Consider the following 27,075-nt stretch of genomic DNA (forward strand, 5'->3'; position numbering starts at 1 on the left):
ATATTTGCACCTTCCAGCAAGAAAATAGATATCTGCTAATTCAGTATAGATTTATATATATACAGAAGCCCTTTGTAAGGTATAAAGCACTAATACCAACATAAGGTACTGTTATTATGGAAACAAAGATTCGAACAAATTCATTCCAAATATGAAGAATACAGAAAAAGGCAATCTTAGTTTTAAATTCTCATGCAAGTAACCCATATTTTATGATTAATAAAAATAACCTAATTCCTGATATAAATAATTATCTGATGATGGCAAGCTAAAGTAAGACATATCAGATTCCTACAAACAGATGTTTCTCCCATATCAATAAAGCTTAAATTTTAAAACTAGGTCATCATCTAATTAATCAAGAGAAATAATTGAACTCTTTCTCTAATAATGAAGACTTTTAAAATGCTACACGTTCTTGGCAACATATGGGATGAGTTGTTTCCATTTAAGTGATTAATTTTAAGAAAAATTGAGCTATCATCAGGAACAGCTTCCAAAATGATGGTTATATTTAAATGAATATAGGTTACACAACTTATTTCATCACATGCTGAGCAATTTTACTTTCATAAAAACATTTAGTGGAAGTTAAGGTGTAAAACTAATAATTCAGTTTTAGTTCAACCCATTTATTCAAGCAATAATTTTTAAAACTTCGGTTCAAAAAATGTATTTTTTTCAAACTAAAGCAAAAGAGACTATACATTTTCCCTGGTTTGGGTTTTACAGATACTCTGCTAATGTTCTGAAAGTCCTGTCATTTAGCATTAAAAGTAGTACTTTCACTTCTGCTCATAGTTGACAACATAACAAACACCTCAATCCTTAATTTTGACTGCCACAAAAGATTGTCTAGTCAGAACCTTAATGGATTTTTCAGGTTCCTAAGCATAGGAAGAATGAAAAACACTGAACACTTTCTGCTGTGTTATAGACAAACATTAACGCTAACTAATAAAATTGTCTAATTTAAAGAGTAACTGACCTGAGATGTACCTTGCTCCGATAAACATTATCATGCTACTCATTATAAAAAAGCCCAGGGGTAGACTACAGAAGATACTAGGGTCACCTGTGGTCATCCAAGTAGAAGGGATTTCCCGTCAAGCAAACCAAAAGAGAGACACATAATTACAATATTTGTGTTAAGAATCACATGATAGCAAAACAAAATAAGTTATAAAAAAGTCTATTCATAAAAGCTAGCAAAGAGTTATTACTTCAAATCAAAAATATAATCAATATTAAAGGCTTGTAACAATTAACAAACAATACAGAGGCATGCCACAAGTAGCCAAGAACAGAATGTAGACCATATGCCTTCCGCTGGCAAAGCCAAAGAAAGGCAATGGAGAACTTTTTGGGAGGCTGTGGATTTTAGCTTTCTTGATTCTTCCCCAAAAGATACAAAATCCCCCCACATTCAAATTATAGATGCTTTGGCTATCAGAAAAATTATATTAACCTATTGTAAATAAATGCCAAACCCTATTGGTTTTGTTTTCTTTTATTTAAAAAAAATAGGATTTGGTATATAAAGAAATGCACCCGACTCAATGTTACTCTCATTTGAAAACTACATTGTATTAATGCACATTCTAAAAAATTGCCTGGGAACATGATAGTTCTGATGTTTTCTGAGAATAAAAGATTGAAAGAATGAGGATATTATGCTTACTTAGGAGAAAAAACAAAAGCTTCAAGTAGGAACATCCAAGACTAAAAATACAAGCATGGTGATCCGTGGTGTGCACAGTTCCAGAAGCTTCTCCTAAGAGCCAGATATATTAAAAGTGTTTTGGCCCTGGCCAGGCAGCTCAGTTGTTAGAACACCAAGGTTACAGGTTTGATCCCCAGTCAGGGCACATTTAAGAAGCAAGCAATAAATGCATCAAAAAGTAGAACAAGAAATTGATGTTTCTCTCTCTCTCTCTCTCAAATCAACAAAAAACAAATAAATAAAAGTGGTTGTAGGGGGTGGAGGTGGGGGAAAAAGTGGTTCTATACCTACTTTGGTTTGGAAGGCAGGTTATATTTCACTTATAAACTCTTCTTCAGCAAAGTATATGCTTCTGTAAATAAATTTCATTATGTTCCAAATCTTATATTTAGCAAATAATAAAAATAGTATGTTATATTAAAGGCCTGTTTAAGGCTGTTTAAATAGCACAGGCATATTAAAGGAAGCTTAAGGCTATTTATAACTAAATGGTCCCCTACTTCAACTGAATACTTTCCTACCTAAATGATTTATTGGTTCAGGTCATAAAGACGGCCCCCCAAAAAGGTAAAGTAAGACATTAGGAGGGAAAAACAAAGACTGTAGTTGATTGTTTTGTTTTGTTTTTCATTAAGAGGAAGCTAGAAAAATAAGTAGGAACTAGAAATAATTTTACTTTTAGAAAACTCAGCGATAAATAGAAGTACTAGAAACGAACTAATAAGATGGCAGGATATGTGCATAGCAACCTGATAATTAACACTATGCTTAGAACTATACAGTGTTTTCAGAATGTTAGAAGCTCTAGATATATGGTAATGCAGCTTTGCTAAGTATAAATGGTCAGGTGCTTAAATAAGCTATTTAACATAGTGAGACAAAGTGGCAATAATAATAAAAGCATAGTTACCACTTTCCGAAGACTCAGCTGTAACCCAGCCCATTGATTTCATCACAGCTTTCTTCCAGGTAGAAAAACGAATTTCACTTTCTAGAAATAGAAGGCAGGAAAAGCACACACACATATGGAAGCTGTTTACTGAGATGTTCTAAGCACTACACTTATGTTCACTCAGCATCCTTGACAAATTGTTACACACATTAAGCTGATGTGGGACTTTACCAGGACTCTGATTTGAGAGAGTATGGTTGAAAGTGATGGTCAGTGACTGGGAGACAAGCTGCCTGCTGAGACAAGGCCATTTGTAAACTCTACACAATTATTTTCTGTAAGAATGAACTATTGCTTTGCCAGTGTGGCTCAGTGGTTGAGCGTTGACCTATGAACCAGGAGATCACAGTTTGATTCCTGGTCAGGGCACATGCCTGGGTTGTAGGCTCGAACCCCAGTGGGGGGCGTGCAGGAGGCAGCCGATTAATGATTCTCTCTCATCATTGATGTTTCTATCTCTGTTTCCCTCTCTCTTTCTCTCTGAAATCAATAAAAATATATTTCAGCCCTGAACGGTTTGGCTCAATGGATAGAGCATCGGCCTGCGGACTGAAAGGTCCCAGGTTCGATTCAAGTCAAGGGCATGTACCTTGCTTGTGGGCACATCCCCAGTAGGAGGTATGCAGGAGGCAGCTGATCGATGTTTCTCTCTCATTGATGTTTCTAACTCTCTGTCCCTCTCCCTTTCTCTCTGTAAAAAATCAATAAAATATATTTTAAAAAATAAACTGTTGCTGCTTTTTGTCTAGCTAACCCTGCTGTGCTTAAAAGTTACCAGCAGAATGTCCTAGAGCACATGTGTCAAACACAAGGCCCGCGGGCCAAATCCAGCCCACCAGGCCTTGCAATGTGGCCCGCACCGCGCTGTCATCACTGCACTCCGCTGTCAGTTTATGACATTGTCAGTTTATGACTGTTCAGTAAACCATTCGGCCCACGATTTAGGCTGGATTTTAGATTTTGGCCCCTTCTCTGATTGAGTTCGACACCCCTATCCTAGAGTCTGGCTAATCATGTCCTAAAACTGGGCTATTGGCACCAGAGATGATCTGTGTAGAAATTAGGGGTGGGTAGCTGATAGATATCCTTCTCCCTTTCATAAAAAGGCTATACGAACAAGCTAGAACTGATAGTGTGGTAGTGCTATCCTTCTATACAAAAGGACTGTAAATGTGTGAAGAATAAAAATGTGATTTCATATATGTTTTAGATATTTTTGATTTCATCGAGGAAGAGAGAGGAAAAGAATGATAGAAACATTGATCAGGTGCCTCTTGCACACACACACACACCCCCACTGGAGACTGAGCATATGCACTGACCAGGAATTGAACCTGGTTCATAGCTTGACGCTCAACACCACTGAGCCACACCAGTTGGGCTAGAATTTTCTATAAGAAATGATTTCTGTCATCCACACTCATTCAGTGTAACCCAATACGCTTAGTAGCCAAACCTGAAGCAGTAGCATTTGTTATTGTCCTTAGTCCCTTAACTTATGAATACACAGAAAGGCAAGCTCTCTCTGTTCACAGTATACCATGAAAAGTTTCATTTTTCAAATGTACCCTCAGCATTGATCTGGGGTTCAAACCGCTCCACAGTGACAGCTGACAGATCATCAGGTTCCAGACTCCAAACGCCAACACCTTCTGCGGCCCCCGCTGCCATGGCAGCTCCCAGGGCAGTGGTCTCTGGCATGGAGGGCTTCACTGAGAGGAGAAAGCGACATCAACATCAACAACTTGGTATTTTTTTACAGATGCCTAAATACCAGCTCTTCCAAAAGAAGCAGTAGTCCCAGAATGTAAAGGAATGAAGGTTTACTCACCTACTGGGATATACAGAATGTCTGCTTGTAGCTGCATAAGAATTTTATTGCTGGTCATTCCTCCATCTACCTGCAGATGACTGAGTGGAATTCCACAGTCACGGTTCATGGCATCCAGAATCTGAAATAAACCAACATAATGAACATAAACCACTTCATAGTAACATCCCTGAAAATGCTGACTTCTAGCCCAAAAAAAAAAAAAAATGCTTAAGAGCTTCCCAAAGCCTATAGAATAAAATTTAGACTTTTATTCTGGTCTTCTAAGCCTTCTTTGGTCTGGTCACAACCAACCTTTTCTCTCCCTACACGTCTGTATGCGCTCAAACCAAAAAATTTTATTTTATACCCAGGTTTCCCGCCTCAATGACTATTAGTGCTATTCCCTCTGCCCAATGTGTCCCACTGAGCGTCCCCCCAACCATAAAATACCCAGTGCCTGGCAGATGACAGGAACTCAGAAGGTAATGCCGCCAAAACCGGTTTGGCTCAGTGGATAGAGCATCGATCTGAGGACTGAGAGGTCCCAGGTTCGATTCCGGTCAAGGGCATGTACATTGGTTGTGCTCACATTCCCAGTAGGAAGTGTGCAGGAGGCAGCTGGTCGATGTTTCTCTCTCATTGATGTTTCTAGCTCTCTATCCCTCTCTCTTCCTCTCTGTAAAAAATCAAATATATATATATATATATATATATATATATATATATATATATAGTAATGCCAGCTAACAAAATGAACAAAAACTTACATTTATTACATTAGTGTTTAGGCAGGCCTATTTTTGATTAAGTATTTAATAAATTGATTCACGAAATTTCTGACACTCATCTGTAATTTGTTAAAGAATGATAAAAACAGATTAAGCATCAGAAAACAAGTCCATATTTATTACCTCTCGGGTTTGGAAACAAACAGCTTCTAATGCAGCAAAAGCAATATGGCATTTATTGGTGAACTGAGTGAGCCCACAGATGATCCTAAAAGCACAAAGATTTTTAAGATTAGAGTTGACAAGAAAGGAATCATCACTGAAATGTTCTGAATACAGAAAAGCTGAATTTGTTAGAAATGTACTGGGGGGGGGGGCGGGGGATAGAAATGAAAACAACAACAGAAGTCGGGTGAAAAGGGCTCCTAATATGAGGTGATGGGAGAAGATTTGACTTTGGGTGGTAGGCACAGGATGCAATATTCAGACCTTGTAACATAGAGCCCACACCTGGAACCTATATGTTCATGTTGACCAATGTCACCCCAATTTAATAAAAAAATTCAAACAAACTAACAAAAACAAAAACCAACACTGGACATAAACATTAAGTAGCTTAGAAAGTCATTGTAGTAAAAAATCCTGCTTACACATATGAAAAAGTTCATGATCCATAGAAAGAGGTGACAAAAATATAAAACCAAATCAACATTTATCTAGATGATATCCCTTTGGTACATAACTTGCAGATGCCTTGAAGATAAAAAAAAATAATAAGCCCTAGCCAGTTTGGCTCAATGGATAGAGCTACAGCCTGTGGACTGAAGGGTCCCAGGTTTGATTCTGGTCAAGGGCACATGCCCGGGTTGCGGGCTCGATCCTCAGAGTGGGGTGTGCAGGAGGCAGCCAATCAATGATTCTCTCATCATTGATGTTTCTATCTCCCTCTCCCTCTCTGAAGTCAATAAAAAGATAACACCAATATGAATATCGACATGGTGGGTGCTTATTGTTAGAGGATTCAAAATCATTTGAAAATAGATAGGAAACTATTGACTAATATTAGACCCACAAAAGCACACCTTATTTTTAATTCTTACCCTCTTGCACTGGGCTCCCAGTAAGGCGCATATAATCCTGAAAATGCCGGGACGAAATAGCAGCCATAAGAAGTACCTACTTCTTTAGCAAGTTTTTCTAAAGTTAAATAAATAAAAAAAACACAAGTCACTCTAATATATTCTATTACGTTAGTTAAGAAACACATCTATTAAAAAATTAGGACAGGACTTTTGGTTTCCTATTCATTAGTACCATAAATATTCATTAGTATCATAAAATGTTCCTAATTATAGCAGTATGCTAGGAGCAACCAAAATAAATTGCCCCACATTGAATACCACAAGTAAAATGTAACCTACACCCCAAAATAAAAGAACTGGATTAGTTTCGTTAAGGTAGTTTGGCTCATTTCCACTACTGTTAAGGTTGTTGACTGAAAAATGAAGTGACCTCCAATGCATCCCTAATCAAATACGTGTTTCTGATTATCTCACCTTTGAGCAAAATTAAAAAGTTAAATGAAAGCATAGCCCTAGCCAGTTTTGCTCAGTGGACAGAGTGTTGGCCTGTGGACTGAAGGGTTCCGGTCAAGGGCACATGCTGGGGTTGTAGGCTTGATAACCAGTAGGGGGCGTGTAGGAGGCAGCTGGTCAATGATTTTCTCTCACCATTCTAGCTCTCTCTCCCTTCCTCTCCAAAATCAATAAAATATTAAAAAAAGAGTTATCCATATATTGAAAATAGCCACAGTAATACTTACTTACTGGAGTTAATTATAGTTAACTAGAGTTTTAATTCTCACTCTAATCCAAGAGTTAAAGCTCTTTCTCATCAGATAAATTTAACTGGACTACTTCCCCAAAGGTTTTGGCAATCTTTGGTGTTTAATTTTACACTTGAGTAATTTTTATGCCCTACTTTGCCAGTTTAATAATAACCAACACTAAATATATTAATTCATTGTTTTTACAAATCTTCACAAACTAGTCTTTTAGGTATAAATGAAACTAATAATAGGGACCAATATATGCTAACATAGCACATGGGGTAAAAGCACAAATACTAACAGATTGCAAAGATAAAATATTTAAAATTTTCGTTATTCAGCTTCTAACCCTTTATTAGAACATACTCACCAATTTCGTCTGAGCTATTTATAATTCCAAGGTTGTCTCTTAGCCAGCGAATGACAGCACCAGCTATTGCTACAGAACCCTATGAAAAAGAATAAAAAAGAATCCAAGAGAAGTATATGTTATCACTATAAAAGGTTTCACTGTGCAAATTCTCTGCGTATGAGACTATTAAGATGAATAACATTTTAAAAATTTCAGCTTTGGGACTCCTGACCCATGGGCACTGTGAGATAATAAATACATGGGCACGGTTTAAGCCACTGACATTTCTGGTGATAACGTTATACAGCAATAGTTAACTAATGCATAGGCTTATTCTTAAAATAGGATAGCTGGTTCAAGAGGGATAAAATCACTAAACTCTTAATACTATAATCATAAATCATACAAAAGAAGAGATGGGAGAAAGGACATTTAAATAAACCAAGGTGGGGGATACAAGAAACCCTCTTTGAAGCTCGTGTTTAAATAGACAAAAATGGCATAACATAGGATTTGGTAATGTAAACAATGTTTATTGAGTGTCTACTACATGTCAGCTGGCTGAGGTGGCGTGGTGAAAAAGACAAGTAGCCTGGCCTAAGGGTATTTATATTCTAGTGACAGAATACAGCACACAGAAGGCTCAAATCCTAAATAACCTCTAGTTCATAATCATATTAAAGCCCCCCAAAGGATTCTGTCTTGTGAAGTAATATTTAGAAACAGATGAACAAGAAAAGAGGAAAACACAGCTTCTGGAAGATAACGCGCTATGAATAGACAGCACAAGGAAAGCAAAAAACACTCAGCCATCCTGTTTCACTTCAGCCTCTTCCACCACTAAGAAAACAATTCCAACTAGAAACAGCGTGACAAATTGAAGCAGTTAAATACGTGTTTAAAGTCTCGGCGCAAGTGAAGGATCATGTGACCCCATTCCTTTTCACGGAGAGTGAAAATGGGAACCATGTCAGGCCTAGATGAATCACACGCCAGGAGGATGTGTAAACGCAGAGGATTAGAGGCAACATGTAACAAGAGAAAACTGAAATAGCGCATGCTGACTCATATATAGAATAGATGTGGACAGAAACAGAAATGCACGGCTTGAAGCCACAGCAGGATGGGTTGTGATTCATTTCTCTATGTGTGAGAGCAGGAGTGATGACCAAAAACTGGCTCCACCAGAGCAAGGGGACCCAAATGCTTGGTATAAAAGACGAGGAATAGAATCAGTTTCAGTGCTTGAAGCCAGGCGCTAGGTGGCGCTCTCCTGCCAGTGTAGGGACGCTGGCAAACAAGCAAATGTCCACTTGTTGCCTAAGACTACTGCTTCATAGAGGAAAAAGGAAGTGAAAATTCCAAAATATAAGAACTCTATTAAGACAACAAAACCTAAGAGCTGGAATAGAATTCACTCCAGTCTGACAAAGACTTTAAAATAAGTGTGTGCTAAAAGTGATAAAAAATGATAAAGTATGATTTCCATTAGTTTTAATAAAATTAGGAATCAAAAGAAAGGAGCAATAAAAACAACCAATTAGAATCCTAGAAATGAAATGACTGAGTGAAATTAAAAAAATGTAATCGATGGAATAAACTGTAGAATAGATAAGAGATGATGAGTAAATTAGTGTTCCCAGACACTGCTGGTAGTATTTTCATATGGTAATAAAAAAAGAATGAAACAATAGCTCTATTTAACAATATGGATGAATCTCACAAGCACAAAGTTCAATGAAACAAGCCAGATCAAAAAATACATACTGGCCCTAGCTGGTTTGGCTCAGTGGATAGAGCATCAGCATGTGGACCAAAGGGTCACAGGTTCAATTCCGGTCAAGGGCATGTACCTTCGTTGCAGGCTCCTCCCTGGCCTGGTGCCCTGATCAGGGCTCCTGCAGGAGGCAACCAATTGATGTGTTTCTCTCACATCGATGTTTCTCTCTGTCTCTCCTTCTCTCTTCCATTCTCTCTAAAAATCAACGGAAAAATATCCTCAGGTGAGGATTAACAAAAACAAACAAACAAAAAATAAATAAAGGTGATTAAATGTTTAATATACATACTGTATAACTCAGTCTCTCTTACTTTCTTCTCTTTCTCTTATATTTTTGATATAAAGTGTATTAAAAACATGCAAAACTAGCCCTGACTGGTTTGGCTCGGTGGATAAAGCATCGGCCTTTGGACTGAAAGGTCCCAGGTTCGATTCCGGTCAAGGGCATGTACTTTGGTTGCGGGAACAACCCCAGTGAGGGGTGTGCAGGAGGCAGCTGATCGATGTTTCTCTCTCATCAAAGTTTCTAACTCTTTATCCCTCTCCCTTTCTCTCTGTAAAAAATCAATAAAATATATATTTTTAAAAACATGTAAAAATAAACTCTAGAGCTTAAGCTTGCACATTTAAGAGTTATCACTATAAAAAAGGAAATATTTTAATAACTATGTATAGTGTCAGATAGGTATGAGATTTATCAGATGATCACTTAGTAAGTTATATAATGCCAAATTACTGGGGTGAACACCTGAAACTAATATAATATTGTATGTCAACTGTAAGTAAAATTTTTTTTAAAAAGTCAGGGTAAGTGGTTGCCTTAGGGAGGGGGAGGAGGCTGTGATTGGGGAGGGGCACATAGAGGGTTCCTGGGTGTTGTTAGTGTTCTGTTTCCTGACCTGGGTGAGGTTACATGGGTCCTGTCTTTATAACAATTGGCTAGGCTGTACATGATATTACATGCATTTTTCCATATGCAACTTATATTTCAGGGCTTGTTTGGAGGTTCTAGCAGAGGAGCGCAGCTACTCGTATACCCTTGACCGAAGACCGGTCCTCTCCTCTTGGGGGAAAGTCGTCCTCTTCGACCGAGCGCGCAGCTTCGGGAGGGACGCACATGGATCGGTGAGGGAGGAGGGGGACACCCCTGTAGCCAGCCAGATCAGCTGAATCAACCCTGGCGATCAATGGGGTGACAGATGTCGCAGCCAGATCGACCTCACATCCCATATGCGACTTATATTTCATAACAGAAGGTTTTGTTTTATTTGTTTTAAAGAGAGAATTTGGAAATGTAAGGTAGATACTGAGAAACTCATCAGAAATACAGAGAGATTAAAAACATATAAAAGGGCAGTTAAGAAACAGGGAGGGCTGAAACCGGTTTGGCTCAGATAGAGCATCGGTTTGTGGACTGAAAGGTCCCAGGTTCGATTCCAGTCAAGGGCATGTACCTTGGTTGTGGGCACATCCCCAGTAGGGGGTGTGCAAGAGGCAGCTGATCAATGATACTCTCTCACTGATGTTTCTAACTCTCTATCCCTCTCTCTTCCTCTCTGTAAAAAATCAATAAAAATAATAAATAAATAAATAAAAATCCCTGGTGGGGGGTGTGCAGGAGGCGGCTGGTCGATGTTTCTCTCTCATCAATGTTTCTAGTTCTCTCTCTCCCTTCCTCTCTGTGGAAAATCAATAAAATATATTTAAAAAAGAAAGAAGAAAAGAAATAGGGAGGGTGTTTCCAGTTTCAGAAGAGGATAGCAATAATGGCAGAGAAGCAATATTCGAAGAGATAATTGCTGAAATTTTTCCAGAATTGTATCCAAGTACCTAAGGGGATAAATAAAAATAAATCCAAACCCAGGCATGTCCTAGTAAAACTATAGAACATCCACAATAAGGAGATAATGTCTACTCCCAGATAATAAACAAGAAGGAATCACAGATAAGAGCAGCAAAGGTCTCATCAGCATTAAAAATGGCCAGAAGGGCCCTAGCCGGGTTTGGCTCAGTAGATCCCCACATTAGAGGACAAAATAAATAACAGGTTTACCAACCCAGACTCATAAATATGATTTACTATTAACTGAAAAGAAAAAAAGGACTAATTATTGCATGTTCAAGAAAAAGGGGAAATAAAAACTAAGCACAACAACATGACTGCTGGTGGAGGTGGTGGGGTCTTCAAATGGCCAAGAGGTTAAGAATACTAAACAACTGTGAAATGAAATAATACCTTAAAATTTTTAAGGTACTATAAAAGAAAAACAAAACAACACAAATATTGGAAATGCATTTTGTAGCTTCCAAATCAGAGAGAAATAAAAAAAGACTAAAAACTAAGATGGATAGCTAGTTTCAGTTTTTAAAAGGGGTGGAAAGTAAAGGTTTAAAAAAATTTTTTTAATAATAGTAATTATCCTTTTAAAAATATATATTTTTTTATTGATTTCAGAGAGGAAGGTCAAGGGAGAGAGATACATAGAAGCATCAGTGATGAGAGAGAATCATTGATCAGCTGCCTTCTGCACGCCCCTTACTGGGGACCAAGCCCACAACCCAGGCATTGTGCCTTTGTTTAGAATAGAACCTGGGACCCTTCAGTCTGCTGGCCAATGCTCTATTCACTGAGCCAAACTGGCCAGGGCGAAAGTAAAGTTTTAATACCTAAAATTGCCAAGCCTAACAGCAATCTGTCAAATTAAAGAAATGAGTGTTGAATATATGCTTTGTGAGCACTGACAGAAAAGCAGTAACTTATTTGTTAGAAAAAGAGTTAACAATCTAGCTTTAATCCCTGCCTTCTTTTTTTGTTTGTTTAATTTTTTAAAAATTGTTTGATGGCCAGTTAGGGCACATATGAGAAGCAACCAATGAATGCATAAAAAAGTGGAGCAACAAATCAATGTTTCTCTCTCTCTCTCTCTCTCTCTCTCTCTCTCTCTCTCTCTCTCTCTCTTTCTCTCTCTCTCTATCTCTCTCTTCCTCTCTCAGTAAATAAAAAACAAACAAATAAAAAATACTAGACTTGGGAGACTGGAGTCCAGATTTTCAAGGAAGGAAAAGGCACAGTGAGGTGGCTTATCCATCTATATTTTGAAGCCCAATAACCTGGATATTTGCCTCCTGGATCAGCTAGTTACTGGCTGTCAAAAGTTACCTTGGCCAAGTGACTCCAATTTCACTTGTCTACTCTCAGATTCCTCATGTGTGTAAAACAAGGGGAGAGCAGGGTGTAGCAAAGCCTGTTGTCACTTAAATCTATTATCCCTCTCTGCTTTAAAATTTTATGAATATAGTATACTTAAATAAAAAATTAATCCTAAATTTTCAAAAAAAAATTAAATAAAAATAAAATTTTATGAATTGAAACAAAGTTACATGAATTGAAACAAAATCAGAAAGAATATGCTTATTAAGCCTCCAGATGAGCTAACACTGGAAGAGTAACAGAATAGAGTGAAAAAGAATTCAGTCTGTATTGGCCTAGGCTGAAATCACTATGATGAAATTTAAAAGGAAGAAACGCAGACCTGAATTTAGAGGAACAAAAGATCTGTGCAAGTACAGAATGGAGCAGGCATGTCTTGACAATGACTCATTTGGAAAAGCACTAGATATTTTAGCATGTGCCCCTGGAGCCAAGGATATGATGAGGTTATCAGATCAAATTAATGAACTCTCAGGCTAGAGCAGCCAAAGTAGTGTTTATGGTCAGAGATGCCCAAATCACCCTAGATTTACATCAGGTTGCATATGGAATATTCTATTCTGTTCTGGAAGACACTGGCAAAATGGAATACATGCAATGAAGGCAGCCCAGAACTAAGAAGAATTTAAAAACCATGTAACATGAATGTTTTTTTGTTTTGTTTTTTAATCCTCACCCAAGGACATTTTTTCATTAATTCTTAGGGAGAGTGGAAGAAAGAGGGAAAGACAGAGAAAAACATTGATGAGAGAGAAACACATCGATTGGTTGCCTCCTGCATGAGTCCCTGACCAGAACCCGGGCCAAGGAAGAACCTGCAAACAAGGTACTCGACCCTGACTGGAATCGAACCTGGGACCCTTCCGTCCACAGGCCAATGTTCTATCCACTGAGCTTTCCATGCGGGGAAACAAAGGGAGAAAGGGCTTGTAAGAGTTTAAGTTCTGAGAAGTATTAGGATACCTTTAATACGCAGATCAAGTGTTTCACAAATGCTCTTATTATCCATAGAAAAGGGGTTAGGGCAGAGATTACAGTGCTTATATAGGGGGAGGGCAAGAAATAACTGAAATAAACTAAAACTCCACATGCTCTACACTTAACAATTTAAAAAAATGTGTTTTGTTTTGTTTTTTTTTTAAAGAAAGGTTTATTTTATTTTTCCTTTTTTTAAAATTGATTTTGTTCAGAGAGGAAGGGAGAGAGAGAGTTAGAAACATCGATGAGAGAGAGTCATCAATCAGCTGCCTCTTGCACACCCCCTACTGGGGATATGCCTGCAACCAAGGTACATGCCCTTGACTGGAATCAAACCCGGGACCTTTCAGTTCCCAAGCCGAAGCTCTATCCATTGAGCCAAGCCAGTCTTGGCGGAAAAAAAACAAAACGTTTTAACTAAAAGCAAATCTAATACTTTTGAGCAAATTATGCAGGGGTCTTCAAACTATGGCCCGCCAGGTATTTTGGGCAGTGAGCGCAGCCGAGGTGTTACAGTAGGAATTAGTAGTTCATATAGTCCGGCCCTCCAGCTCTCTGAGGGACCGTGATCTGGCCCCTACTTTAAAAAGTTTGAGGACCCCTGGACTAGAGGCCCAGTGGACATGCACCAGTGGGGTCCCTCGGCCTGGCATGCGGGAATCAGGCCGAAACCATTTCTCTGACATCCCCGAAGGGTCTGAGAGTGCAAGAGGGCAGTCCTTGGGTGACACACCCCGGAATCGGACTCCCTCCTTTGGTTCCGGGTGCCTCACCTCAGCTGCCAAGTCACCACAGCTCGGCAACTCCTGCATTGAGCGTCTGCCCCCTGGTGGTCATTACGTGTCATAGCTACAGTTGGTTGCTTAGGCTTTTATATATATATCGATAGATACCACCCCAGGAAACAAGTCTCAATAACTTTTCATATCATATAACATATTTGCATAATACAAGGGAGTATTTAAAATTAATTGTAAAGAAATATTTTTAAGAAATGCATTGCCCTGGCTGGTTAGACTATCAGCCTGTGGACTTAAGGGTCTCAGGTTCAGTTCCTGGTCATGGGTACTTACCTTGGTTGCAAGTTCCCTAGACCCAGGTAAGGCATGTGCAGGAGGCAACCAGTAGATTTGTCTCTCTCATGTCACATCAATGTTTCTCTCTCTCCCCTCTCCCTTTCCCCCCTCTCTAAAAAGCAATGGGAAAAAATATCCTTGGATGATGATTTAAAAAAAAAAAAGTATCTGATTTTTAATAATATATATATTTTTTATTGATTTCAGAGAGGAAGGGAGAAATATTAATGATGAGAGAGAATCACTGATCGGCTGTCTCCTGCATGACCCCACTGGGGATAGAGCATGTAACTGGGGCACATGCAACCTCCTGGTTCATAGGTCGATGCTCAACCACTGAGCCATGCTGGCCAGGCAGAAACATTTTACAAAGGGTACTGCTTCTTTGACTTTTGAAGTAAGTGTTTCTAAGGTTTTTAATACACACTTACCACAAAGCCCTACAGACTTAGGCTGATATTCCTACTAGAATCTACAAACATGTTTTGAAACAAATGCTTTCAGTGAAAGATGGCACTTTCATGAAGTGAGATAAATCTTCTCACTTCATTTCCCACATTAAAATGTGACACAAACTATTTTTATGGAGACACACATGAAGAAAAGCTGCTCTACCTTTTGTGCCCAGTATTTTTCTTTGGAACATGGGGGCACTATAGTCATAAAAAAAAGAATTTTCACCCAGCCGGCATAGCTCAGTGGTTGAGCATTGACCTATGAACCAGGAGATCCTGGTTGATTCCTGGCCGGGGCACATGCCCAGGTGTGGGCTCAATCTCTAGTGTGGGTGTGTAGGAAGCAGCCAATCAATAATTCTTTCTCATCATCAATGTTTCTCTCTCTCTCTCTCCAGCTCCCTCCTTCCCTCCTTCCCTCTTCATTCCTGTTTGAATTCAATAAAAATATATATTTTTTAAAAACCAGAATTTTCAAACTGAAAGAAATATTAGAGCAAATTAATGCCTCATTGTATTTTAGAAATATAAAAATATTACATTGTGAACAGCTAAATAATAGCAATGTGGTTAAGGTCCCACAATTATTTGGTAAAAGAACTGAGTAACCAATATATTCAAGGTCTCCTGGGAGTCCTGACCCCTATTTCCGTCCCAGGTTCCTTCCATTCAACCAAATGTCAAGAAGAAAAGTTTTTCAGTCCTATATATTAAGAATTATCAGAAAAGGTGTTAGAAAACACTGTTATTTCTTAGTTTTGATTGTGTGTCATGTTACCCATATTGATTGAAAAATACTTACTTCCAGTGCATAATATACGGGTTTATCTCTACCGAGTTTGTAAGCCACTGTGGTCAGAAGGCCATGTTCAGAAAATACACACTACAGGAAAGAGAAAAAGACTTCATGTGGTCAGGAAAATGAAAAGACAGCATATTTTTTTAAAGTTAAAATAACCTAGGTATAATGTAATTCAATAAATATAATAATTTTAAAAATAAATCTATCTTAGTCAAAATTACCAGTATTAGGAACAATACACTTAAATAGTACAACAAGTTTATCCCTTGTTCCAAATTAGGTTTGCATTAAGAATCTAACAAGGACCCAAGGTACATATCCCCCCAACACACTAAAAAACATATAAAATTCAAAGAACTTAGAATGGTTCTTATTTGAACCATTCAAATTTAGTGATATTCATCATTGAGTTCTTAATTAAACCCTGATAAAGATTGAGTAAGAGCTGCAGCTTAAAAGTAATTTAATGGCAAATTATGCTCAAGCATTTATTCATATGAAGTTAAAGAAGACCTTCACCCATCTTTTAATATGAAGAGGAAAAAAAAAAAACCCACCTTACGGCCTGTATTACATAGTAAGAAGCAGCCTGTTCCATACCTATAATTGGGGGAAGAATAATCAAAAAATCACTACGTCAATTTTATCAAAAGTAAGCAGTGAAACACTAATACAAATTACTCAAACTGACACTTAGTACAATAAAAGTCATTATATTAAAGTTTTAGGCCCAGCTGGCATGGCTCAGTGGTTGAGCATTGACCTATGAATCAGGAGGTCACAGTTCGATTCCAGGTCAGGGCACATGCCACGGTGGTGGGCTCGATCCCCATTGTGGGGCGTGCAGGAGGCAGCCGATCAATGATTGTCTCATCATTGATGTTTCTATCTCTCTCTCCCTCTCCCTTCCTCTCTGAAATCAAGAAAAATACATTAAAAAATAAAGTTTTAGAAGAGTTCCAACAGCTAATAAGTATCACATACTCCTTTTGGAAACATCTTTTAAAGATCAGTCTAGAAGAAAATGTGACTAGTGTAATCTTAATGGTAAAAGGCAGGGATGGCATCCGGTACTTAGTCAGTCATAGCCCAGGGCTGTTTATAAATAATCACTGAATTACAACTAATTCTACCTTCAGTCACAGTGACATTGCTACTCATCCATGTGGAGTGAAGCATTGTGACTAATAGCCATTCATCAATGGGGCAGGCCAGCTTAGTTCCATCATTAGATAGAATAGTCACAAACAGAAACACCACTCTCTTCTGGCACAAAGAGAAGTCCAAGTGCAGAGTATGGGAAAGTATAGCTGGACTGTGGAGATAGGAGTGGCATACAGGGAAAGACTACTACTCAGGCCTAGCTTTCCCATTCCCTCTGCAAGAGTGCACATTCTAACAGCCACCTGGAGAGCCAGGGTCAAGATGCAACAGAGCTGCCACGGAAGAATTGAATTTATTCTGTGCAGCTTTATCGGCATAAGCTTTGGATTCTGCAACAAGTCTGGCATGTGGACATGAGTAGTTTTGACTTGTGCCAGGCAGATAAGCAGCATAAACTGATTCCAGTAAGGGGCACAGGGCAACAGTTTTCAACTGAGTTGGCTGTGATTGTAACCTTTGGCTTTCCACAAGCTGTCCTACTTGGGCTAAGGATTCCCTCTCCATGGGCCGAGCGCTCTGCTCTGTCACAGAGGAATCTCAGCAGTAGCTTATCCAGTCAGCACTATGTCAACAGATCCCACCTACTGCTTCTGTCTTATGGAGCAAATAGAAACTGAGGGTAATTTTGTACCCATCAACATTTTTCCAGGTACCATTGGTCTGAATAAGAATTAGCCAAACTGGCCGGCACGGCTCAGTGGTTGATCATCAATTTATGATCAGGAGGTCATGGTTCAATTCCTGGTTGGAACACATGACTGGATTGTGGGCTCAGTAGGGGGTGTGTAGGAGGTAGCCAATCCATGATTCTCTTTTATCACTGACTAGTGGTCTGGTGCACAAATTTATGCACATTGAAAGGAAATAGGTTAGAAGAGATATTTTAATATCACTATTCACCCTTTCTCTATAATAGAAGTTTCAATCAAATTTATGATAGACAATGACAGATGGAAACACACGTGCGATCGGTGCCAGCCAAGAGCTTTCTAAGTATTGTGCACGCACAAGTCAACTTAGCCTTTTATAGATATAGAATAAACTTGCTTAATTAGACCTGCTTTCTGATTTAGGTAAAGCTTTTCCAGCCCAGTGAAGCACCACAACTTCTCTTTCAGGTAATTGTTAGTAACACAGCAGTAAATATCAACACGAAGCAGACTATTATTGTAGATCACACAGGGAAAACAAAGGGTAAAATATTTAACTGTAGCAGTGTGTGCCTATATTCTGTGCAGTGAGAAAACCTGAAGTCATTTTCAAGGTCCATTATTTCTTACTTCTTTTCAGTTGGTCAAGTTTCTAAGCTTTCTAAATCTCTGTTTTCTGGCTAATGAAAATAGGATTCCACAGAGTCTCCCATCTACCTACTCCAGGAGTTCTGTGAAGATCAAATGAGATGTGGCAATGGAAAATGCTTCACAGACATTTGGTTAAAGTGTAAATGTTTGCACCTGGCTATAAAGCAAGTAGTGTTCCTGGAATGAAGAAACTGCAAGGAGGCTAGTCCCTAGGAAGAGGAAGACAGGTGTTGCTACATGACATCATTACCTGGATGGACACTTAGCATATTAGCTTTTTATATATAGAGATGTTTCTGTGTGTCTCGATCTCTCACCCTTACTCTCTGAAGGGTGAAGCCCAGCGCACGAAATTGTGCACGGGTAGGGTCCCTAGGCCTAGCCTGCAATCAGGGCCATCTTCTGCCCACTCGCCAGTCCCCACCCCACCACCACCCAACCCAGTTCCCCCATGGTTCCCCACTGGCCATCCAGCGATTGGAGCCTGTGGGCTGGGGGGAGGAGCCAAGAGGTGGTCACTGCTCCTCATAGCAACTGGTCGATCAGTCGTTCTGGTTGTTAAGCTGTTATGGTCGCTGGCCTTTTATTATATAGGATACAAACACATATACTAATATATATAAATTAGTCCAAGACATTCTATCTCTTCTCACCCAAATATAGGGTGCCTCACAAAATTAAATGTGTATATGCACATTTAATAATTATTAATATTTGTTATTGGTTAATTAATTAATTTTGTGTTTATTTTTCAATATATTTTCATTGATTTCAGAGAGGAAGGGAGAGGGAGAGAGAAAAAAAATCAATGATGAGAGAAAATCACTGATTGGCTGCCTCCGGCATGCCCCACACTGGAGATTGAGCCTGCAACCTGAGCATGTGCCCTTGACCAGAATCGAACCCAGGACCGCTCAGTCCACATGCTGACATTCTATTCACTAGGTGAAACCGGTTAGGGCCACACTTTGAGTAATAATTAATCCTAATGGGTTAAATCTGAAAAGAAAGAAACATCAATTGAGCTATCATTTGTTAAGTGAGTATACATTTTTGGGGGACACCCAATATATTCTCAGCCTGCTTGATGCACAACTAACACTTTCAGGGTGCATGGGATTAATGAATATCTACGTTTTTAAAAACACCAGTAAAATAATATTAAGTACAGTAGTAATACATCAACAAGTTAAAACACCTAAATCACTTATACCTTTTCCCCCCCACAACACTGTAAAGGCTATATATCCGAAGGTCTACATTTTAATAAATATTCATAAAAATGGAAATTTAAGATTTTTCATACTTTGAAAGTATGAATCTACATCAATTTAGCACTCATATAAACATTGGTCATATGAATGCTGGTGTACAAGTCTCAAAAGTACAACATTGATGTGAAGGCTCCAAGCACTTAGTAGAAGTGAATCCTTAAGTTAGCACACTTACTAAGTAATTAATGAGCATTAGCAATGTATGAAGAGACTCCCTTGCTACATTGAGACTACAGCTTTCAAAGCAGTACTCGGGCAATTATTTTCCTCTTAAATTTTTATTATTCTTTCTTCCCAGTCATCCAACAGATAGGGTGCTTTCAGCATTTATCTGGTCTATCTAGCCTTCCTCAAGATTGTCCTGTGCTCACAAACATCACAAAAAGATGCCTGCCCTTCCTAACTTCTGTGAAGGTAAAGGTTCTTGCTATACTTCATGGGGAAGTGTGCCAAAGACGGTGCACAGTGGGACAGGGAGTGGCCCTGGCCAAAGCTGTGAAGGAGGTAAAAGGCCTCATTTATTACCCTTAGTGCCTCTGGGGAGAGGGGGAATCTATCTTAAGTTATTTTTCTTAAAGAAAAATTCATGGTCAAATAATCCCTGTTCATTCAAAACAAAACAAAACAAAACACAAAAACAAAACAACCTTAAAAATACAAATAAAGAAGTGAACAAAACCAGAGTCATCAGGGGAAAGGTAATGTGTGCTCATGGAAACAGAGGCATGGTTCATGCCAATTCTGAAGCAACCTTCCTGCTGAGGCCACTGGACACAGAATCTGTGTGATGCTGTACCCCTCAAGGATTTGAACTTACTGAAAAGGAAATAATTAAAATGGATGTGTTCTCTTGTTTTAAAAAAATGAAGAAAAAAACAAAAAACTCCTCAGTCTGGAATGTAGGGCTTCCCAACCTGATCCTGACCTTATTTTCCACCCCTTCCCAACCTGAATGTTCTCTATTGTCCCTGAACAAAGTCTTCCATTTCCCCATTTTGCATTTTGTTTAGTGGTCCAAGCACCTGCCAATATCACTCAAAACATCTTATTGATAGATCCAGAGAGGTAGAAGATGGAACAGACTGGAATCTTAGAGGGAAGGTGTGTGGGGGGGGAGTTGGAGAGTGTGTGGGGGGAGAGAGATAAAGCAAAGAACTTGTATGCTTATCTGCATAACCCATGGACACAGACAACAGAGTGGTGAAGGCCTGCGGTGGACTAGAAAGGGTCAATGGGGGGAAATGGGGACATGTGTAATACTGTCAACAATAAAGATTTTTAAAAAGATACATGGCCCCACCAAGAACAAAAAAATAAAAACATCTTATTGATAACATAATCTTTTGTGAGTTTTCTCTCCTCCCTTTGGAATGCAACAGCCATACTTCCAAGTTTGTTATGCCCTGAAGTTCTCATTTACAATATGATTAACTGTATATTTGCATTCTTCCTTCCTAGAAAGAGAAATATGTGCCCAAAGATCTAATTTGCAATTTCCCTTCGCCAAACCGCAGTGGCTGCAGAGGTACCCAATTAGTTCTCCCTTAGTTAAACTCATCATTTTCAGGGCTTGGCTGATAATGTTGAAGGGGGAGAGGAATAGAAAGAAGAAAATCAGGCCATTTTTTGGGGTACTATGTTAAGTACTTGACAAAGGGAGATAGCATCTGATTAACTAGCATTAGTGTGCCTGTCACAGAGGAAAGAAGGGGTGTGTGGGGCGGGGTGTGTGTGTGTGTGTGTGTGTGTAGAAGAGCCTGGGTTTCTATCATTTTTGACTCCTGATTCAGCTGCCTGAAACCTAGAATTCAAAGAATATGTTTCCAGGCCCATGCTGATCAAGCTCTCTTGTTCATGGCAACCTCAGGATATCATGCATGACCTGCAAAGAATTTTCATTATCTCCCCCCCACGCACAAAAGAACTCTCACACTCTCGCACGAGGACTGCTGACCCGCTAGACAACAAGAACATTTCATCGAAAATGTTCAACATTCCAGTAGTCACAAAAGACTAACTTAATCACTGAAGTTAAACATTGCCGGGAGATTTAGGAAATTCTCAAGAAAAGAACAATTACATATAGATAATCTCTGGCCAGACCTATGGAAATCTTTATGACCCAGGGGACAATCAACTGAAGAGGGTTAAGAGCCTGGCAAAGTCAAATCAGATGGGTCTGGGTGCAACAATCACTTCTGTCACTTCTTAGCTTAACCTCTCGGAACATCTTCTTCCTCCTCCTACAGTGGGAGCAATCTTGTTACTCTTAGATATGAGGCTTGTTGGACTCTATGTGTGTGAGTAGTAAGGAGATGAGATTGGGAGAAAAATGCCCCAAATCTCTACTTCTATCATTCCTTCTGCCTCTTGTCAAAGGGGAAGCTCCAGATAATGGAGAGAACACAGTGCCAGGAGAATAGCATGGAAAGTTCCACAGAAATATGACTTTCTGGTTACAGTGAAAAAGTCGAGGGCAGGAACAATGCTGAAAATTGTAGTTTAAAACATGGCTCTTCCTTGCTTCTGCTCAGATGTCCCTGCCAACCTCTCCAAAAGAGGCATGAATACTGTAAACCAGCCAAAACCAGTTTGGCTTAGTGGATAGAGCATCGGCCTGCGGACTGAAGGGACCCAGGTTCAATTCTGGTCAAGGGCATGTACCTTGGTTGCGGGCACATCCCCAGTGGGGGGTGTGCAGAAGGCAGCTGGTCGATGCTTCTCTCTCATCAATGTTTCTAACTCTCTATCCCTCTCCCTTCCTCTCTGTTAAAAATCAATAAAATATATTTTAAAAAAATACTGTAAACCAAAATTTAGTTTCTGGATTGGAAAAGGTATTGGATTTTATAAATTAAGGTCTTCACAAGCCTCGCCAATGTGTTTACATAAGGCGTAGTATATTTTCTTTGAAGGAGATGAAGGAAAATGAATGGCCCTCAGTGGGCAGAGTGTCAATCTGCAGGGAGGGTCCTGGGTTCAATTCCGGCTAAGGGCAAGTACCTCGGAAGGCAGCTATGCTCACCACTATACCACCAACGCAACTTAAGGGCAAGTACCTCGGTTGCAACCAATCGACGTGTTTCTCTCACATCCATATTTCTCTCTGTCTTTCCCTCTTTCTCCTACTCTCTCTGAAAATCGATGGAAAAATAACTTCGGGTGAGGATTAAAAAAAAATTTACATATTCTATCGGAACTCTTAAGCTATTGGTTTTCAGCTTGGATAAACATCAGAAGCTTTTCCTCATTCAAAGCACCAAAGGGAAAAACCAAACACCACTGGTCCTCTGGTCTGTTTCTTACTCACGTATTTTTGGCTTGTCCATCTCGGAAACACATCTGTCCCACCAAGGCAGCAGACTGGTCCCCCAAACACTGAAAGTGTAAATGACAAGAAAGGACACTAAGACAATATCATTCATTTCCTTTTTATAAGAGCCGTAGAATTTATCTTTCCTTTTTTATTTATCAAGGAATGAATTATTTATGCTTTTTTGCATTGCCTCCAGTTGGCCATTTTCTCAGGTGTTAATACCCCTATGAGACAATAGGTAGGGAAAGGGACCATAAGAATTAATTTATTCAAAAGATTCTCGACCCACATGAGAACAAGAATTAGCTGATTTTGCTGCTAAAGGGGCAGATAGATTAAAATATAACAGGAAAGCCTTAACAAGGAAGGGGTGAGGGTGGGGAGGCAGCAGGGAGATGTTAGGCGGTGAAACTTACCCCAGATATTGGCACACCTTCCAAGGCCCCAGCTTTCTATTAAAAATTTAAAAACGGATTATGAGTAATCACAAACGGTTGGCTCTACGAACGTAACTGCTATGGGAATGAACATGAACAGTGACATGCCAGAGCATGTGGGGCAGACAAGACAAAGCAAGTGTTTCAACTACATGAGTGGTTCAGAGACAGACATGAGACACATTCCTAAAATGACAAGAAGAGACATGGCATTGGAGAATGGACATGAAGCACTGGACTGGGAGGCTCAGGATTCCTGGGCTCTACTCCTGCTGGTAAGTATGAAGCCACTGAGCAGGCCACTGAAACTTCTCTGTGCCTCGATTTATTTATCTACATAATGGGGCCTGGGCTACATAAACGCTGACATCCATTAGCTCTTTGCTATTATAGCCATTACTAAGAAAAGACTAACACATTCTTTCAAATGAACATATCAATAGCTACGAAACCAGCACGGAACTTAGTTATTTTGGAAGACTGCATTTTACCAACTATTCTTCCTGCTCACACAGCTCTTAAAATAAGTAACACAGCAGTGTTCAGGTATTGGGTACTACTAGTTCATAGCCAACATCATTCCTTAAGTTTAGATAAGCAAGAGATCATTTATATCTTGAGCAGGGGTTTTTATCTTGATCAAGCATAGCCAGCATTCCAGGAATAAAAACAAGATTTAAATGGCTGACGCACTAACACAAAGCAATCTGTACTAGTATTAAGGAATTAAGGGAAAGGAATGTGTTCCCCGAGGTAAGTGTGATGTACTAGGAAGTGTACCAAACAAAAGCTTGGACTCACCCCTCAGTCTGCCACTTTGGGGGCCAGTTTCCTGGCCTCTGGGGAGCCTTGGGCCCCCTATGTGTTAGAGTGAGGGTACGAACAGAAGCCACCTCATATGGCTCTGATGATAAGGAAATAATAGCATAATACGTGGAAACCCTCTCCAACAAGCATGTCAATCTCGCAGCCTACAGGCCACATGCGGTTCAGCCAATATAATGGCATGTAAGAAATGTTTTAATAAAAATTTCGTAACTTAATTTTTACAATATCCTGTTATACATAATTATTAACAAACTACAACATTCGCTAATGACTGATGACTAGAATTGTGTTGCATTCATTTCCCTTAGACACAGGCGCATCATTTCTCTCCACTAATACCAGCAGTGAATATTTTAGCAGCGGATTGCCACATCATTAGTCTTGTACTGACTTGTTTGGTGTGCACAACAGGAAATATTTCGCTTTCGGAGAACAAGAAAAATAGGTTTATTTGCATTAGGCTTATTAATCTGTGCAGTTATTCAGGGTCTGGTAAGTTAAAATGTTCAAGAAAAAATATTAATTTTTATTAAAATGTTCTATTATTTTATGCTAACGATTAGTCATTTATTTCAGCCCTTTGTATTCAGCATGTCTCTATTTAAATAAACCCACGTTTCTATGAAAATAGAATCTTTTGCTTTTTTGCGGCCCACATAAACTTAAACCTTGTTTATTTGAGTTTGACATGCTTGCTTTACACGATAGAAAACATCCTCAGAGAGTGGATATTCTAGTTCTCCCCTACTCTCCTATTAATTCAAGACCTGCTATTTTACTTACTGAAGCTGTATATTAAGTGAAGGGTAAATTTCATAAAAGGCTAAAAGTGAACCAGCAGAAAACCTAGAGGCTGTATATCTTAATATATTTAAATAGCAAAAGGTGCTTTTGCTTATATTATTATCAAACTATTGTACCAGCAGGATCTACTATGTGAGGTCAGGCAGAGAAAGAGTTCCTTTTTCTTTCGCAAGGAGGGGTTTCTGGAAGATTCCTGGGAACATCCTCTGGTGAAGCATGCAGAAAAAGCGACAGTGCATTTCCAACTAACTGGTCTGAAAGGTTGGACAAGGTAGATGTTTAGGACATTTCAGAGCCACATCTAATTTATCTATTATGCTAAAGCCAAAGCACATCACAACTGTACTTTGTAATGGGGGCCATCAGAATTTCTTATGCCAGGAAACTACCCATGTCTTTTAGTTTGAAACATTACTCTCAGTCTTATGGAAAACTTAAAAAACAAACATATAAGATTGAAAATTTTTAAAAACCTAAAGCTCAACTAGAGCTTATAATAATTTGAAGAGTTGTGAGTCTAGAGAACTGTTTAGTAAATGGACTTCCGTTTGTTTAACACTAAATGGAAGTGCACTGTATCTTTTCCGAATGAATGGGTAGAATAATTGGTGGGAAACCTACTCACCAGGCTATGAGAGATTTTCTATAGTCAGCAAGGGGGAAAAAGAGGGACAGAAGCATCATATTTTAAATGCAAGAGAAAACGAAGCCAGTTAAACGTTTGTTTTTTATTCCAACCATCCTCTGAAACGGTTTCTCAAGAACAATTTTTCCCCCACTGACTCAAGTCACTTTGTAGATAGCTATAAAAGCATCAAGGCATTTTTACTACAGATAAGCAGTGACTAACCCTTTAAAAAAATGCATGTTGGCCCAACCTGCATGGCTCAGTGGTTGAACATCGACCTATGAGTCAGGAGGTCACCAGTTCAATTTCTCGTCAGGGCATATGCCCGGTTGCGGCTCGATCCCCAGTGGGGGGCATGCAGAGGCAGCCTATCAATGATTCTCTCATCATTGATATTTCTTTTGCTCTCTCCCTCTCTGAAATCAATTAAAAAATAGTTTTAAAAACTGCATATTGCTGTAAAAGGCTTTATTATGAATGAAACATTTAAGAATTCTTGCTCAAGCACTTAGTATTCAACTTAATTATTATTAAAATTACAAAAAGAGTTTCTAATATTTGCCATGTCTATTTTTTCTGCAATTTTTCTTAGATGTATTCTTAATTTTTAGCATAAATTCCAGATTTTTGTGTCCAAACATCAGTTTGAATCCTCCTAGAGCTTTTCATCCCTGATGTGTAATCAGAGATACTCAATGATGCTAAGCGATTTTTTTTTGCTGAAACTACTTTTTCTCTGAGTTTCAATGAAAGCAAAAGCAAAAATGTCCATTATAGAATAGTTTAATTAGCCATCACATATCAGAAACAGATTCTTTGCTTTCAGTTTCTTTGCTAAAGTTTTGCTCAGGCTGACAAAGAATGTAATCTAAAATATGGTTTGGCCATTAAAAGAGATTATATGCCAATTATATTTAAATAAAAAATAAATTTAAAAGAAGAGATTCAAGAGAAAAAAAGAACACCACTAAAATGCGAAGAGACCTTCCTATAAATTAAAAGCAGATACCACAGCTACTAAACAGTTATTTGGATTAAAAGAATAGATCAAATATTCCCATGCCACCCTGTGTAATTAGACTATCCCAATAATACTTCAAAAGTATAATACTCAAAGAAAAGCCAATTCAAGTTTATACAATATAAAATGAATTGGTAAAGAATCAATGATTTTTAAGTTATAAAGCCATTGTAAATACTAACATTTTAAGTTATATTCTACCAATGTTCAGAGAGAAGTCACAACCCTCAAACTATCAAATGTTACACAATTGATTTAAATTCTGAATAGTAAAATTTTGAAAATGGAAATATATATTTACCATTAAGCCATAGATTTCAGAAGAACTCCGGACATTTGGAAGAATTTTCATTGGAATTTCAAAAAATCTGAAAGAAAAAAAAAAATAACAACAATAAGATAAGGTTGGGTATTTAACACTGTTTTAAATAAATATCTGGAAACATTTATATTCACTTAAAGGTAAAAATGCAAGTAACAGCTGAAACCGGTTTGGCTCAGTGGATAGAGCGTCGGCCTGTGGACTGAAGGGTTCTGGGTTCGATTCCGGTCAAGGGCATGTACATTGGTTGCTGGCACATCCCCGATAGGAGGCGTGCAGGAG

The 27,075-nt window shown here is 38.7% G+C and overlaps 1 protein-coding gene across 14 annotated transcripts in view; it reads right to left on the reverse strand.

The window, feature by feature from the left end:
- The window catches only part of GK (glycerol kinase), a 68,994-nt gene that overhangs the window by 2,176 nt on the left and 39,743 nt on the right, over positions 1-27,075 (reverse strand). For 2 of the 14 annotated variants that reach the window (XM_084869624.1, XM_084869618.1), the window contains 13 exons: positions 26,773-26,839; positions 25,448-25,465; positions 23,170-23,205; positions 22,748-22,815; positions 16,256-16,298; positions 15,699-15,779; positions 7,415-7,493; positions 6,317-6,413; positions 5,400-5,484; positions 4,507-4,627; positions 4,244-4,387; positions 2,634-2,714; positions 2,015-2,075 (listed from right to left, as the gene is read on the reverse strand). In XM_084869624.1, coding sequence (XP_084725750.1) covers positions 2,044-2,075; positions 2,634-2,714; positions 4,244-4,387; positions 4,507-4,627; positions 5,400-5,484; positions 6,317-6,413; positions 7,415-7,493; positions 15,699-15,779; positions 16,256-16,298; positions 22,748-22,815; positions 23,170-23,205; positions 25,448-25,465; positions 26,773-26,839 — 952 coding nt within the window. In that variant the 3' untranslated portion in view covers positions 2,015-2,043. Of the gene's footprint in view, positions 1-477; positions 1,076-2,014; positions 2,076-2,633; positions 2,715-4,243; positions 4,388-4,506; positions 4,628-5,399; positions 5,485-6,316; positions 6,414-7,414; positions 7,494-15,698; positions 15,780-16,255; positions 16,299-22,747; positions 22,816-23,169; positions 23,206-25,447; positions 25,466-26,772; positions 26,840-27,075 lie in introns of those variants that run through there. The other 12 variants (XM_084869622.1, XM_084869625.1, XM_084869620.1 and 9 more) reach the window with 7 other exon arrangements.

Source organism: Pipistrellus hanaki, assembly GCF_964339955.1.
Source record: "Pipistrellus hanaki genome assembly, chromosome: X".
Lineage (NCBI taxonomy): Eukaryota > Metazoa > Chordata > Mammalia > Chiroptera > Vespertilionidae > Pipistrellus > Pipistrellus hanaki.